This window comes from Rhincodon typus, chromosome 2, assembly GCF_021869965.1.
Source record: "Rhincodon typus isolate 14 chromosome 2, sRhiTyp1.1, whole genome shotgun sequence".
In the NCBI taxonomy this organism is placed as follows: Eukaryota; Metazoa; Chordata; class Chondrichthyes; order Orectolobiformes; family Rhincodontidae; genus Rhincodon; species Rhincodon typus.
This window is the reverse complement of record NC_063333.1, coordinates 1,895,684-1,913,367: the sequence shown is the minus strand read 5'-3', so window position 1 is coordinate 1,913,367 and position 17,684 is coordinate 1,895,684. Positions and strand designations below refer to the sequence as shown.

At 43.8% G+C, this 17,684-nt stretch overlaps 1 protein-coding gene across 1 annotated transcript in view; it reads right to left on the bottom strand.

The window, feature by feature from the left end:
• Window positions 1–12,564: 12,564 nt before the first annotated feature.
• oplah (5-oxoprolinase, ATP-hydrolysing) overlaps window positions 12,565–17,684 on the bottom strand; it is a 69,418-nt gene continuing 64,298 nt past the window's right edge. The window contains exon 17 of the mRNA XM_048617539.1: window positions 12,565–15,924. Coding sequence (XP_048473496.1) covers window positions 15,754–15,924 — 171 coding nt within the window. The 3' untranslated portion in view covers window positions 12,565–15,753. The remainder of the gene's footprint in view (window positions 15,925–17,684) is intronic.

Below are 17,684 nucleotides of genomic sequence, written 5' to 3'. Positions count from 1 at the left end.
GTATATTTGAGGGGGTGCCGTGGGGGGAGGGGTGTATATTTGAGGGGGTGCCGTGGGGGGAGGGGAGTATATTTGAGGGGGTGCTGTGGGGGGAGGGGAGGGGAGTATATTTGAGGGGTGTAGTACCACACATGGCCACCGGAGGGCCCATATCACATGTTAAGGTCGGGACGGCGACTGTTTCCATGGACACGGCCTACCCCCGCCCCTTTCGCACTAGCCCCGCCCTATTTTCCCGAAGCCCCACCCCTCGCACGGGTCCTCGTTCCCCGGCACGGCCTAGCCCCTCACCGCTTCTTCCCGGGCACCTTTAGCTGAGACTTCGTATCCGGAGTCAGTCACTGTCCGTGCCATACCCGTCCCTGCGGCCGCCTTCTCCGAGGACCAACCCCCGCTGACAGCGGCGGGCTGCCAGGGCCTCCCCGGCTGCTGACAAAGAGCCGCAGAGCGGTCCGATGGTTCTCCCCATTCCCACCGCCCCACACTATCACCACTTTGGAGCGTCAGCGCCGCCATGCGGCAGGGAGGAGCAGAGAGCAGTTCGCTGGGGACTGGGCTAGCAGCGCCCTCTCCTGGAGGGGAAGGGGAAGATACAAAGTAAGGGGCATTCACGCGGCCAGAGGTCATGCAAAGGTCACAGCATGAGAGGCCATTCAGTTCATCCCGCGGCAGACTGTACTGGGATCTAGGAATGTACATGAAATAGCTCCATGGAGGCCTGTCAGCAAGTTACCTTTTATTTACACCTGAAGCAGCCTTGACACTGGTCCAATTTTCCTCAAAGCAACAAAACTCCTGAGACTCCTGTTCATGTCTGTCAGCCAGGGCTCCCTGATTGGACTAGGTTAACAGCCCCAATCAGGGAACTCATATAAGGTCCACCTGGCTAACCTCATTACAATTACTATATTACTTGGTGCTATATTACTTGGTGCTACTTTTCACGGAGTCCTGTGATTACTTTCCTTTCTGTTTAATGATCCAACTCTCTTTTGAATGCCATGATTGAATCTGCCTCCAACACACTCTCCAGCAGACCATTCCAGAGGTCAAAGTATTTTCACTCAATTAAGTTTTGGATCTCTCCCAGAAACAATTAATATGTACTTAGTCCCCAATTATTTGCAGTGAGTTCTTCACATGGGCAAATTCGAACTTAGTGGGTTTGTTCAGATTTCATGAATGCATTGAGGCAGCATGGTGGTACAGTTATCAGCACTGCTGCCTCACAGCACTAAGGACCTGGGTTCGATTCCACTCTTGGGTGGCTGTCTGTGTGGAGTTTGCACAGTCTCCCTGTGTCTGTGTGGGTTTCCACTAGGTGCTCCAGTTTCTTCTCACAGTCCAAAGATGTGTAGGTTAGGTGGATTGGCCAAGGAAAATTGCCCGATGATGTGTAGGCTAGGACCTCTCTAGCTTCAAATAACGTTGATCTCGCTTTGTGCGCCTCCTGTGCAGCTATAACCTTGTATGCCTCACTCTATATAAACACCCTAGGATTTGTATGTCCTTGTTTGCTATGATCTGCCTGCAAAACAAAACTTTTCACTGTACTTCGGTACATGTGATTACAATAAATTAAATCAAATCAAGATTAGCCGCGGTAAATACTGGGTTAAGGGGATGGGGTGGTTCTGGGTGGGATGCTGTTTGGAGGGTCGGTGTACACTCGATGGGCCAAACAGCCTCCTTCTGCACTATAGGGATTCTACATCTCTCTCGCTGTCTCTGATTTCTTGCACATGCTTCTTTATGAAAGGGACATTTTGCTGTCGTGTTCAGTACTGCAGCATTTCTATTTTCACACATTTCTCTAAATTAATTCTTCGTGAAACTCCTCCTTTCACTGTACTTTAGCTAGCATTCCCCCTCCTTCCATTACCTATTCATATTTCCATTACCTTGTCCTATGACCCTTTTCTCTTTACGGTAAGTTATCATACACAGACTAAATCTAGTTACCATGTCTACAAAGTATAAGATGAAAATATTTTTTCCTGATCCCATACTTTAGCAAGTCCATTGTTTACAGCTTGTTAAGGTCTGTTGCTAATGGGGACTCTTAATCCTGCATCCTTCAGTAGGATTTCTAACCTATGAAAAGCTGGGTAGGAAAACTGCCATTGTAGTTTTAAGATATTTAGCCTTTTTTCCTTTAAACTGCTGTCTCCTGATGACAATAACAGCTGCTTAATATTTTGATTTGGGAATCTATTTCTTGCTAAGAAACTGTTATAAAGCTCTTGCTGTCTCATGAGCAAATCCATTGACTTCCCAGAAACCTTGCTGTGTTCCATGTATAGTTACATTTGAACCTTTTTCATGAATGGCCTGCTCAACCCTGGGCCTAATTATTTAAAGAATCTGTTTGAAAAGGCATCTGATCAACTCCACACACTCTGGATACACATCCATTATCCAATACTAACTAGGTACATTCCCATGAGAAATAAATATGGTGTATCCAGAGCTAGAGTACTCCCTGGATGACTAAGGATATTGATGAGAAATTAAAGTAGAAAAAGCAGGCACATGATGCACACTGGAACAATAATAACAATAGAAATAAGGAAAAGTATCTCAAATACAGGAGAGAGGCTAAGGCTGGAATAAGGAAGGCTAAGATGAAGCATGAGGAAAGGGTGGCAGGCTGCTCTAGACCAACAGTAAAATATTCATCAAGCATATTAACAGTGAAGGATTAGTGAAGGATACAGTGGGGCCCATAAGGAATAAGCAGGGCAAGCTGCTCACCGAAGGGAAGGGTATGGCAGAGGTACTGAATGAATACTTTGCATCTGTCTTTACCAAATTAGAAAATGGTGACAAAAACAGAAGTTGCTGGAAATGCTGAGCAGGTCTGGCAGTATCTGTAAAGAAAAAAATCAGTTAATGTTTCAGGTTCGGTGATCCTTCCTCAGAACCGATCATGGATCCCCATCAGTTCTGAGGAAGGGTCACCGGACCCAAAACGTTAACTCTGATTTCTTTACTTCACAGATGCTGCCAGACCTTCTGAGCTTTTCCAGCAGCTTCTGTTTTTGTTCTAGATTTACAGCATCCGCAGTTCTTTCAGTTTTCAGAAAATGATGACAATAGCCCAGTTGAAGATGTGGGTGATAGATAAAGAATAGGTGATGAAAAGGCTGGTAGCACTCCAGGTAGACAAATTGCCAGGCCATGCATTGTGATGCATTCTAGATTGCTGAGAAAGTTAAGGGAGCAAATTGTGGACAGAAATTTCCCAGGCCTCTCTGAACACAGGATTAGTCCTGGGGTTTGGAGAATTGCAAATGTGACACTGTTGTTTAAGAAAGGAACAAAGAATAACCCATGAAACTACAGACCTATCAGCTTGACATCAATAGTGGCAAAACTAATGCAGGCCATAATACGGGATAAGGTGAATATATACTTAGAGAAAAATAAGTTAATTCTAGAGTCAACGTGGCTTTGTCAAGTGCAGGTTATGTCTGAGTTCTTCGCTGAGGTTACACAGGCAGTGGATGAGGGTAATGCTGTGGATGTTGTATATTTGGACTTTCAGAAGGTACTTGATGTGGTGCCACATGGCAGTGTGGTTCGCAAATGAGAAATGTTTGGGATTGATAGGTCCTTGTCAACATGGATTAGAAGTTGGCTAAAAGTTAGTAAACAGAGAGTAGGTATAGATGGGCATTTCTCAGATTGGAGACAAGTTGAATGTGATGTTCTCTGGGGACCTTTGCTTTCTTGGATTTAAGTAAACAATTTGGAGATTGTTGCTGAGGGCAAAGTCTTTAAATTCACTTATGATATTAAGCTAGGAGAGTAGTGAATTATGAGGATGATGGTGAGTGACTTCAGACGGACATTGACAGGTTGGCCAAGTGGGCAGACTCCTGGCAGATGAATTTCAATGGAGAGAAATGTGAGGTAATGCATTTTGGTAGAAGAAACATGGAGAGATAATACAAGCTCAATGGTATTGGATGGCATGGTGGCTCAGTGGTTAGCACTGCTGCCTCACAATGTCAGGGACCCAGGTTCAATTCCACCCTCGGGTGACTGTCTGTGTGGAGTTTGCACATTCTCCCCGTGTCTGCGTGGGTTTCCTCCAGGTGCTCTGGTTTCCTCCCACAATCCAAATATGTGCAGGCTAGGTGGATTGGCCGTGGGAAATGCAGCATTACAGGGATAGGGTCGGGGTGTGGTTCTGGGTTGAATGCTGTTTGGAGGGTTGGTGTAACTTGATGGGCTGAATGGCCTGCTTCCACAGTGTTGGGATTCTGTGATAGGTACGACTTTGAAGGGAGTACAGGAGTAGAGAGCCTGTGGGGTTCACATGCATGATTCAGAGAGTCCCTACAGTGTGGAAACCGGCCATTCGGCCCAACAAGTCCACACCGCCCCTCTGAAGAGCATGATACCCAGACCCATCCCCCTATCCCTGCATTCCCATGTCTAACCTAAACATCCCTGAACACTATGGGCAATTTAGCATGGGCAATTCACCTACCCTGCACATCTTTGGACTGTGGGAGGAAACCAGAGCACCCGGAGGAAACCCACCCAGACATGGGGAGAATGTGTAAACTCCACACAGACAGTTGCCTGAGGGTGGAATCAAACCCAGGTCCCTGACGCTGTGAGGCAGCAGTGCTAACCTCTGAGCCACCAAACCGCCCAAATCCTGATTCACCGACTGGGAAATGAACACAGACCACAGCAGTGAAAGTGTCGAATCCATAACCACTGGACGACGCGGATTCTCTGAAGGTGGCCACGCAACGGCGTATAAAAGCGAGGAAGTGATGCTACACCTCTACAAATGATTTGTCAGACTGCATTTGGGGTATTGTGTTCAGTTCCGGGCACCTTGTTTAAGGAAGGATATTAAAGTCCTGGAGAGCATTCAAAGGAGATTTAGTGGAATGGTACCAGGAATGAGGGATTTTGAATACAAGGAAAGATTAGACAGACTGGGCTTGTTCTTGAGCAGAGAAGATTAAGGTGTTCAAAATGATGAATAATTTTGACAGGGGAAACTATAAATTGCTTTGAGCAAAGATTAGTTTTCCTTTAATATTTCTTATTTCCAGCCAAATTGTCTCTACATCTTGATCTTCTGAACCATGATATTTATCCTCTGATCTGTTCTTTTATTAACAAAACGACCTCTTCACAGTCCAAAAGATGTGCAGGTTAGGGTAGTTTGGCAATGTTAAATGGCCCATAGTGCCCAGGGATGTGCAGGCTGGGTGGATTATCCATGGGTAATGCAGAGTTATGGGGATAGAGTAGGGGTGTGGGTCTGGGTGGGATGCTCTTCAGAGGGTTGGTGTGGACTCAGTGGGCTAAACGACCTGTTTCCACACTTTAGCGATTCTATGACGATATGATGTCCATAAATTTTAATAATTATCCAAACCTTTCTCAGTGTCCAAATTTTGAGCCTCTCGCCCTGTGAGTGCTTCACACCGGATCTTGCTTCTTGTAGGAAATGAGTGGCAAAGCCATACTTTTCCTTTTGGTCACGTTCTAACCTGTGTCCATATATCAGCTTCAGTTTTCCATCGATCAGAATGTTCATCTTTGCAGAACGCCAACGGGAAATTGTATCCCTACAGTTTACACATCATTTCAGCCGTTCTCCTGAAAAGTAACTCAAATTACAACTTTCTGTCTGAAAGGAAGAAATTAGCAAACCATCCTTTACAATTGATAACAACTCAACCCAAGCACGTCAGAGAGACAGACAACAAAGACACCGTCCTTTGTGGATAAAATTTATTGATTACACAGACTTACAGCTCCTTCCACCCCACCGTGCTTCCTTTGTATTGGTAATGTGCTCAGACAATTAACAGACACCACCCATTTCATCTTAACCTTAAATAAAGACTTGAAGAAATTTAACAGTGTGATTGATCAGATATGAACAAGTAACATATGTTACCCTGCTAAAGAAATGATGGATAGAGAAAATCGGGATTTACTATCTTGTTAGCCTGACATCAGTAATTTTTTCCCTGAAGTCAGGAGCCTGTCTAAATCTCCTGTTTAATTTTTTTTCTTTTTGTTATCCCCACACTACAGCAGAAGTGCTTATTTTTCCTGACAGCAACCATGCTATGTGTGTGTAAGGGACTCAGCGAAGATACCACTGTGTAAAAGACTTTATTCAATATTTCCACCACCTGGAAAACATCCGTGTGGCCAGGGCATCAGTAACAAGCAAAGCCCAATAATGGCAACGCTTTGACATTAGTATTAGGCAAAATGGTGGAATCCATAATTTAATGTCCTTTGGAGGGAAAAGGTTTTTGACAAATCAGTTTTGTTGAGGTTTTCACTAGCTGTTTAAATGCAGAGGCAACGAATGTAGTGTTTTAAGATTTTCAAATTGATTACCCAGTTAGATTACTAGTTAGAACTGGCCTCTCTAGCTGGCAATGCTGAATTTCAGCTGATATGAACACAGGCAGTCTAACCGCACAAAGTGAAAAAGCACAGAGTTAGCAGCTCAAGAACAATTCCTCTACAATTCGCTAAGTGGTGGAATTCAGTGAGAGGGAAGGACTATTCTGATCTTCTATAAAAAAACAGGGGTGGACTGAGAGACGGAGCTGGAGAACAGTAGTGTGATGTGAGAGCTGAACCTTGGAAGCATAAGCTAGGTGAGAAGATCGGTGAATGGTTGTTGATTTACAACAGTTTAAACTGGTATTGAGGAGATAGGTACTGCGTTAAATTTATAGCTTAACTAATTAAACCACTTGATAATTGTTCAGTAATACTCTAAACTTCATTATTTAAATAAATCACATGCTTATTGACACCAGTTTGATCTGTAGCAATCACATCTGCAGCTTGAGGAACATCAGCTCAGAGTCAGGGAGATTCCTCAGTGCAGAGAGAAGTTAACTGAAGCAGCTTCAGGCCCTGGGCCAGGGTCTCTGATTCAGCTCTTGATAAGGGGCAACAGCATATAACAGGGATCGAAAAGCTAGTTCTACAGTTCAGATACAGGCCGTTGGGCCCATTGAGTTTGCACCAGCCCTCCGAACAGCATCCCACCCTATCTCCATAAGCCCCCTTTATCACAGCTAATACACCCAGCCTGCACACTATGGGACAATTTAGCATGGCCTATCCACCTAGCCTGCATATCTTTGGACTGTGGGAGGAAACCGGAGCACCCAGAGGAAACCCATGCAGACACTGGGAGAGTGTGCAAACTCCATGCAGAACCCACGTCCCTGGCACTGTGAAGCAGCAGTGCTAACCACTGTGCGACCTTGTCACCCCTTTGAACAACAGGTTTGTGGTTCTTGCAAACTGCATGAGTGAGAGCCCGTGGCATCATTGTACAGGGGGCAATTCAACTCGAGGTTGTAAAAAGGGCCAAAGTTGTACTAGGGGCTCTGAAGGTAGTGTTATAGATACAGTTCTCAGTAGCATATAGCCCAAAGGCAGTGCTGTCTGCCCAGTGCCAGGGTTAAGGATATCTGCCGTCGGCTGAAAAGGAGCTTAAATTGAACGGAAGGAAAGAACTTAGTTGCCGTGATCCATATAGGTACCAAAGACATTGGTGCAAGAAAAGAAGTTCTGCCAACGGGAAGAGAAGGGGCAGCTAGGGCCAAATTAACATGCAGAAGTAGAAAGGTCATGACATGTGGATTTCTGTCTAAGTCAGAAATTAGATCAAAGCTGTATATGTGGCTGAAAGACTGTCGTGGGGAAAACAGATTTTAATTCTCAGACACTGACAGAAGCCAGAGCAAGGGAATGAGAGATTTATTATTATTATGGCCTTCACCTGAAAGATGTTGTGTATGTGTGTGTTTGTGTGTGTATGTGTGACGTGAATAATGATATGGAAAATCAAAGATAAAGGACAAAGTAATAGTACAGGAAAACAGAACAGGGTGATGATGAATGTAACGATAGCTACAACACACAATCAGAAGAATGCAAATATGGTCAGATTAGGAAAGAACAGTAAAAAGGCAGAAATTTAATGCTCTTTCTCTGAATATACATAGCACGTGTAACAAGATGGATCAGTCAATTGAACAAATAAAAGTAAAGATGATATGACAGCCATTAAAGATACATGGTTGCAAGTTGACCAAGGCTCAGACATGAATACTCAAAGGTATTTGACATTTCTGGAAGGACAGGAAGAAAAACGGTGAAGAGGTTGTTTTGTTAATAAAAGAACAGATCAGAGGATAAATATCATGTTTCAGAAGATCAAGATGTAGAGACAATTTGGCTGGAAATAAGAAATATTAAAGGAAAAATAATCTTTGCTCAGAGCAATTTATAGTTTCCCCTGTAAGTAGATATACGGTAGGACAGATATAAATCAAGAAACAATGGGAGCCTATAAGAAAGATACTGCAATAATCATGGGTGACTTTAATCTCCACATTGATTAGACAAATCAGATTGGCAAAGATAACCTGAAGGATGTTAGTACTCTGTATTAGGACAGTTTGTTTTCAAACAACACATTTTGTAACCTGAAACAGAAACAGAAATTGCTGGGAAAGCTCAGTAGGTCTGGCAGCATCCGTGGAGAGAAATCAGAGTTAACGTTTCATGTTGAGTGACCCTTCTTCAGAACTCATTCTGTAACCTAATAGGGAACAGGCTATTTTAAACCTGAGAAAGAATTTGTTAGTGCCTTTACAGTAAAAAATCCTCTTAGGTGAGAATGATCATAACATGATAGAATTTCACATTCAGTTTGCGAGTGAGAAATATTTGTCTATAATTAGTGTCCTAAACGTAACTGCAATTACAAGGATAAGAAGACGGTAAAAAGCAAAGGAACTGCGGATGTTGTAAATCAGAAACAAAAGCAGAAATTGCTGGAAAAGCTCGGCAGGTCTGGCAGCGTCTGTGGAGAGAGGACCCTCCAAGGAAGGGTCACCAGACCTAAAATGTTAACTCTGTTTTCTCTCCACAGATGCTGCTAGACCTGCTGAGCTTTTCAAGCACTTGCTGTTTGTTGTTGATTGACTAAGTGAATTGAGGAAATTGGGGTGGGGACACAATATGTAAGCTGGTTAAAAAAAAAGCATTGGCAGACATTTAAGAAGATATTTCATAACTCTTAACAAAGGTATACTCCACTGAAGAAGAAAGACTCCACTTGAAAAATGCACAATCCAGGGCTAACTAAGGAAGTTAAAGGTGGTTACAAATTGAAAGAAAGGGTGTGACTGGCCAGAGATTGGGAAATCTTAAGAAACTTGCAAAGCAAGATTTTATATAAAAAAAGGGGAGAAATTGGGAGTGAGATACACATTACAGACAGTGAAAGCATCCACAAGTGTAATAAAGAGGAACAATAGCTAAAGTGGCCACTGATTCCTTAAAGAGTAAGACTGGGGAATTAATAATGAGGAAATGGCAGAGGCTTTGAACAGATATTTGCTATTGGTCTTCAGAGCTGAATACACAATAAGCATTCCAAGAATATTTGTAAAGAACAAAAGGAAAGAGTAACTTAAAACAATAATTATCACAAGTGAAAAGGGAATGGAAATACTAACGTATCTTAATGTTGAAAAGTCCTGTGGACCTGAAAGCCTGTAACCTCAGTTCTTAAAGGAAGTGTCTACAGAAATATTGGACGCATCGGTTGTCATTTTCCAAAATTCCCTACATTCTAGACAGGTCCCAATGGATTGGAAAAATGAAAAATTTAACACCTCTACCTAGAATGGAAAGAGACAGAAAGCAGCAAACTACTGGCCAGTTAATCTGACATCTGTAACTGGAAAATTGCTACAATCTGTCATTAAGCAAATCATTTAGAAAATCAAAATATCATCATGCAGAGTTAACATGGCTTTGTGAAAGGGATACTGTATTCAACAGAATTCTTTGAGGAGGTAACAAGCAGGGTAATATCAAGTAGGATCATAAAATGTGGTGATTTCCAAAAGACATTTGGTAAGGTGCCTTGATAGGAACTCAGGGTATTGATGTGGATAGGGGACTGGCTAATTCACAGAAAATAGAGTAGGAAAAAATGGGTCATTATTCAGGATGGCAAAATGTAAGTCGGGCTAGAATCTGTGCTGGAGGCTCAACTATTTACGGTCTATATAAGTGACACGGAGAGACTGACGATTGTAGCCAAGTTTAATGGTGACATAAAGGTAGGTAGGAAAACAAGTTGGGAATAGGATTTGCAAAGGGATATTGATTGGCTAAATGAGTGAGCAAATATTTGGTAGGGTGGGGTGTAATGTGAGAAACTGTCAGCTTGTCCTCTATGGTAGAAGGAACGTAAAGACACAAACAGAATTATGTTTAAAATGGTGACAGCCTACAGAAATAGTGGTAAAGGGGACTTTGGCTGTCCTCGTACTCGAATCACAGATGGTTACCACGTGTTTGGGAAGCCAAATGGAGTAAGTGTTCATCCAATTACGACAGAGATAAGGAGGAATTTCTTCTCTCAGGCAGTGATGAATCTGTGGAATTGTTTACTGCAGAGGGCTGGTCGAGGTTGGATCATTAAGTACATTTAAGACTGAGACAGGCAGATCATTAATCAGGAAGGGAATCATGGATTTGAGGGAAAAGGCAGGAAAGTGGAGCTGAGGATTATCAGATCAGCCGTCATCTCATTGAATGGTGCAGCAGACCCAATGGGCTGAAAGGCCTACTTCTGCTCCTACGTCTTGTGGCTTCTTTTGCAAGGAGGATGGAGTATAAAAGTAGGGAAGTCTTGCAACTACTCTAAAGGGGATTGGAAAGACTACACTTGAGGTGCCCTCACAGAGAGAATACTGAGAGGATGTTTCTCCTTTTGGGGGAGTCTAGAACTAGTCGGCACATTTTCAAAATAAGGCGAAAGATTATTTAAGATGAAAATGAGGACAAATTTCTTCACCCAGTGGTTTGTTAGTGTTTGGAATGATCTTCCCCACAAAATAATCAAAACTGGGCCAGTGAATATCTTCAAGGCTGAATTAAACAGACTCTCAATCTACAAGAGGAGTCAAAAAGAGAGACCACATCTGAAGTTCTGCACACTGTATTAGTTACCTTATTTAAGGAAGGGCGTAAATGCTTTGGAAGCAGCTCACAGGAGGTTTATTCAACTAATACTTGAAATGGGCAGGTTGTCCTATGAGGAATGGTTGAACAGGCTAGGCTTGTATCTGTGAAGTTTAGAAGAGTAAGAGATAACTTGATTGAAATATAAAATGCTGAGGGGTCAGAGAAATTATAGGAAATAGGAGAAGGGGTAGGCCTTCCAACTCTGTGAGCCTGTTCCAACATTCAATATGATCATGGTTGATCATCCAACTCAATTCCCTGCTTTTACTATTCCCCCATATCACTTAAGCCCCTTAGCTCCAAGTGCTTTATCCAACTCCTTCTTGAAATCGTACAATGTTTTGCCCTCAACTGCTTTTTTGCAGTACCGCATTCCACAGGATCACCACTCTCTGGGTGAAGACATTTCTGCCTGTTTCAGTCTTAAATTGTTTGCCCACCATCCTTAAACTGTGATGCTTGGTTCTGGAGCCCTCCATCATCAGGAGCATCCTTCCTGTGTCTACCCTGTCTAATCCTGTTAGAATTTTATAGATTTCCTTGAGATTTTCAAAAACTCCCTCACACCCCCCACCCAGCCCCACACCAATTCTTCTAAACTCCAGGGAATACAATCCTAACTAATTTAACCTCTTTTCATACATCAGTCCTGCCATCCCCAGAATCAGGGTGGTAAACCTTCACTGCACTCCCTTTATGGCAAGAACATCCTCCCTCAAATAAGTTGACCAAAACTGCACACAATATTCTCGATGTGGTCTCACCAAGGCCCTGTATAACTGCAACAACACATCCCTGCTCCTGTACTCGAAACCTCTCGCAATGAAGGCCAACATACCATTTACCTTCTTTACCACCTGCTGTACCTGCATGCTTATCTTCAGCGACTGGTGCACAAGGACACCCAGGTCCCACTGCGCACTCCCCTCTCTCTATAGCCATTCACATTAATAATCTGCTTCCTGTTTTTGCTAGCAAAATTGATAACCTCACATTTACCCTCATTATTCTGCATCTGCCATGCACTTACCCACTCACTCAGCCTGTCCAAATCACAGTGAAGCATCTCCGTATGCTCCTCACAGCTCACCCTCCCACCCAACTTTTGTGTCATTTGCTAACGTGGAGATACTACATTTAGTTCTCTCATCCACATCATTAATGTATATTGTGAACAGCTGGGATTCAAGCACTGATCCATCCACACTCATTACTGGCTGCGATTCAGAAAAAGTCCCGTTTATTCCTACTCTTTGTTTCCTGTCTGCCAACCCATTCTATACCCATCTTAATTCATTACCTCCAATCCCACACTCTGTAAATTTACACATTAATCTCTTCTGTGGGACTTCGTCAAAAGCCTTCTGAAAGTCCAAGTAAACCACATCCATGGGCTCCCCTCATCAACTCTACTAGTTGTATTTTCAAAGAATTCAAGTTGATTTGTGAAGCATGATTCCCTTTTGGAAATCCATGCTGACTCTGTCCAATCCTGCCACTGTTTTCTAAGTGCTCAGCTATTAATTCTTTTATCGTGGACTCTAGCATTTTCCCACTACCAATGTAAGGCTGACTGGTCTATAATTCTCCGTTGTATCTCTACCTCCATTTTAATATAGAGGGGTTACATTAGCTACCCTCCAATCTGTATGTTGTGGGGGTGCTGTTGCTGGACTGGGATGGACAAAGTCAGAAGTCAACTTGCCTCAGGCTTGTAAACGTACAAAGAAATGTCATTCTAACGCAAATTGTTACTTCAATCAAATTTTGTCCAGTGCAGTAAAAGAAAATACAATTGAGGAGCAGTGCTTCGAAAGCTTGTGATTTCAAATAAACCTGTTGGACTATAACCTGGTATTGTGTGACTTCCAACTCTCTCCAATCTGTAGGAACTTAAAGAATGTCAAGATCTTATAGAATCTTGAGAGATGACTAATCTGTCCACTACTTCAAGGGCCACTTCCTGAAGTACACTGGGATGGAGATTGGCAGGCCCTAGAGATTTATCAGCCTTCAGTCGCATCAATTTCCAAAACATCATTTCTCTACTAATACAGATTTGCCTCGGTTCTTGTCTCTTAGTAAAACCTGTGTCCCCCAACATTTCTAGTATGTTATTGTGAACAGAGAACCAAATTATGCATTTAGTTGATCAGCTGTTTCTTTGTCGCTTTTATAAATTGCCCTGTTTCTGACTGTAGGGGACTTAATTTGTCTCTACCCATCTTTTTGTTTTCACACACCTACAGAAACTTTGACAGTCAGTTTGTAAGTTCCCCACAAGCTTACTCTCGTGCTCTATTTTCCTTTTCTTAACCAATCCCTTTTGTCGTCCTTTTGCTGAATTCTAAATGCTCTCACTTCTCAGATCTGTTGGTCTTCTCGTTTGCCTAGAGAATCTAGAACTAAGGGCCACTGTTTAAAAATCAGAGATTGCCCATTTAGAAGGTAATAAGACAAGAAAATTCTCTTCCATCATCGTGAGTCTTTCAGAAGTGGAAACAGAGTCCTTGCATTTTTTAAAGGAAAAGTAGACAGATTCTTGATAAACATGGGGGTGCAAAGTTATGACGGAATTGATGGGAATGTAGATTTGGGGTTACAATCAGATCAGGCAGGACCATCTTGAATGGTGGAACAGGCTGGAGGGATTGAAAGAACTGGTCCTATTCTCATTTCTCGTGAATCTTTGAAATTCTGAACCCCAGAATGTTCAATTGGTATATTCCAGACAGAGGTTGACAGATTTTTGGCCACTCTGGGAATCAAAGGATATAGAGATACAGTGAGGAAGTAGTGTTAAGATTGAGGATCACGCTCAAGGGGCTGAATGGCCTTCTTCTTCTCTTCAGACTTAAAACTCTGCAGCCATCTGATCTTGACATTGATTTTAGACTGGAACATCGGCCTCCATTTTGTTTTGTACACTTGTTTTTTTTTCACAAAAACTTCAGTTTTAAATTCTCCTTTTTCCTTTGCCCTGCTTCCTAATGCCCCCTGTCTGGATTTTTCCGTCCTTTACTCTACCCATTAACCTTCCATTTGACCTTTGCACCTTGAACCCATTGATTCTCCTGATCCCCCCCGCTGCCCCACAGCAGATCTTCCCTTTAGTGCTCCTTCTACCGCATCCCTCACTCAGCCACCCCCACTATTTTCTCAAACCCTACTTTTACATTTCTAGCCTTCCTAATATTCTGAAGGATCACTGACCTGAACCATTCATTTTGTCTCCCTAGCCACGCTTGTTCGTCGCAATATATGAATGACTTAACTTGAGGAAAGTGAATGTACTATCGCCAAGTTTGTGGATGACACAAAAATAGGTGGGAAGGCAAGTGGTGGGGATGACATGCAGTGTCTGCTGAGGGATATAGACAGGTTAAGCGAATGGGAAAAAACTTGGCAGATGAAAAATAATGTGGGGTAAAGTGTGGTTACACCTTTTGGCAGGAAGAGTAGAGGAGCTGAATATTATTTGAATGGAGAAAGACTGCAGAAAGCTACAGAACAGAAGGATTTAGGAGTCTTCATGCATGAATTAGAGGAAGTTAGCGTACAAGTTCAGTGGGTGATGGCGAAGGCAAATGGAATTTTGGCCTTTAGTTTGAAAAGGGCACGGAGTATAAAAATAGGGAGGTTTTGCTAAATCTGTTCAAGGCACTAGTTGGACCACAGCTGGAATACTGTGAAGAGTTTTGGCTCCCTTATCGAAGAAAAGATATTCTGCCATAGGAGGCATCCAGAGAAGGTTCAGTCAGCAGTCGGGATGGACTGTCATATGAGGAGACGTTGAGTAGGTTGGGTCTGTGCTCATTGGAGATTGGATGAATGACGCGTACAAGATTTTTAGGGGACTTGACAAGATAGATGTGGAGAGGTTGTTTTCCCTCATGGGAGAGCCTAGGACCTGAGGCCATCATTACAGAATAAGGGGTTGCTCAATTAAGACAGAGGTGAGGAGGAATTTCTTCTTTCAGAAGGTAGTGATTCTGTGCAATATTTAAAATTTTTTTACTGTTGAGATTGACACATGTTTTAATACAGTGAGGGAATTAGTGGTTCTGGGAAAAGGGCAGGAAAGTGGAGTTGAGGATTATCAGATCAGCCATGATCTCACTGAATGGCAGAGCAAACTCGATGGGCTGAATGGCCTCCTTCCACTCCTATGTCTACGTCTGACGAGTGTTATCAGCAATTTCTGTTTTTTTATTTCAGATTTCCAGCATCCGCAATATTTTGCTGGAGTGGTTGGAGTTCGTCTCAGCGTCATGAGACAACCTTTATCCCTCAACGGGAAAAAAAAAGGAGAATTCTGGTCATTCATCTCGTTTTCATTTGTGGGATCTTGTTGTGCACAAATTAGCTGCCGAGTTTCCTATATTGCAGCAATGACAAGACTTGAGAAGAATTGCGATTGGCTGTAAAGTGCTTCAGAATGTTCTGAGGCAGTTGTCCTTATTGTGTGTAGTCAGGTCAGTGAGAGCTGGAGGGAGGGATGGACGGGAAAGAGAGTTCCCACAGACACGTAGGGCTATCCCTGTTTCTGGCATTTGCTGTCTGGGGACCTGAAGGGTGAAGAAGGGGAATCAGTCTCCCTCTGTCCCCCACGTTCTATTGAAGTATCCCGAAATTTGAATGGCAGAGGAAGGGTATTTTGCTGGAGTCTCAGGTTGATCTTGTTCACACTGACTCTTGGGACAGTCTATGTTCGAACACACTTCCCCGTTCGGGAAAACAGACTCCGGCCTTCTGATTCGCTGGCCCCGATCTTGGCAAATCTTCAAAATTGGCTGTCACATCTTCATCCCAGCCCCAACCTCCCCCTCCAGGCGTGTGCAACAGGAAAGTGTCCTGAACCAGAGAGAGAGAGAAAGAAATAGAGAGACAGAATGTGAGTCTGTGATGCCTGAGAATGAGAGAGGAGAGAGAGAGAGAGAGTGAGAGAGAGAGAGTGTGTGACAGTGAGAGAGGGAGAGAGTATAAGAATGTGAGTCTGTGATGGCTGAGAGAGAGAGAGAGTGAGAGAGAGAGTGAGTGAGTGCGAGAGAGGGAGAGTGAGAATGTCAGTCTGTGACGGTTGAGAGTGAGAGAAAGAGTGAGTGTTTGAGAGAGAGTGTGTGTGAGGGAGAGAGAGAGAGAGAATATAGAACATATAACATAGAACAGTACGGCACAGTACAGGCCCTTCGGCCCACCATGTTGTGCCAAACTTTTACCCGAAACCTAAGGTCTATCTAACCTCCACCGCTACCTTACACTATCATCCATATGCCTGTCTAATAGCCGCTTAAATGCCCCTAATGAGGCTGACTCCTCTACCCTCTCCGGCAATGCATTCCACGCCCCTACCATTCTCTGAGCAAAGAACCTACCTCTGACGTCTCCCCGATATCTACCTCCTTTCACTTTAAAACTATGTCCCCTCGTAAAAGCTACCTCCACCCGAGGAAAAAGTCTCTGGCTGTCTACTCTATCTATACCTCTGATCATTTTGTACACCTCTATCAAGTCACCTCTCATCCTTCGTCGTTCTAAAGAGGAAAGCCCCAGCTCTCTCAACCTTTCCTCGTAAGACCTTCCCTCCACTCCAGGCAACATCCTGGTAAATCTCCTCTGCACCTTTTCCAACGCTTCCACATCTTTCCTGTAATGAGGTGACCAGAACTGGACACAATACTCCAGATGTGGCCGAACCAGGCTTTTGTGTAGCTGGAGCATAACTTCACGGCTCTTGAACTCAATCCCTCTATTAATGAAAGCTAACACACCATACGTCTTCTTAACAACTCTATCCACCTGGGTGGCAGCTTTCAGGGAACTGTGGACATGAACCCCAAGATCCCTCTGCTCCTCCACACGGCCATGAATCTTTCTGTTAACCCTGTATTCTGCTTTCAAGTTTGTCCTTCCAAAATGAATCACCTCACACTTTTCAGGGTTAAACTCCATCTGCCACTTCTCAGCCCAGCTCTGCATCATATCAATCAGAGATAGTAGGAACTGCAGATGCTGGAGAATCCGAGACAACAAGGTGCAGGGCTGGATGAACACAGCAGGCCAAGCAGCATCATAGGAGCAGAGAGGCTGACGTTTCGGGCCTCGACCCTTCATCAGAAAAGGGGGAGGGGAAGGGGGTTTTGAAATAAATAGGGAGAGAGTGGGAGGCGGATAGAAGAGGGATAGAGGAGAGGATAGGTGGAGAGGAAACAAACAGGTCGAAGAGGCGGGGATGGGGCCAGGAAAGGTGAGTGTAGGTAGGGAGTTAGGAAGGGGATAGGTCAGTCCAGGGAGGACGGACAGGTCAAGGGGGCGGGATGAGGTTGGTCGGTAGGAGATGGAGGTGCGGCTTGAGGTGGGAGGAGGGGATAGGTGGGAGGAAGAACAGGTTAGGGAGGCAGGGACGAGTTGGACTGGTTTTGGGATGCGGTGGGGGGAGGGGAGATTTTGAAACTTGTGAAATCCACATTGATACCATTGGGCTGCAGGGTTCCCAAGCGGAATATGAGTTGCTGTTCCTGCAACCTTCGGGTGGCATCGTTGTGGCACTGCAGGAGGCCCAGGATGGACATGTCGTCTGAGGAATGGGAGGGGGAGTTGAAATGGTTCGCGAC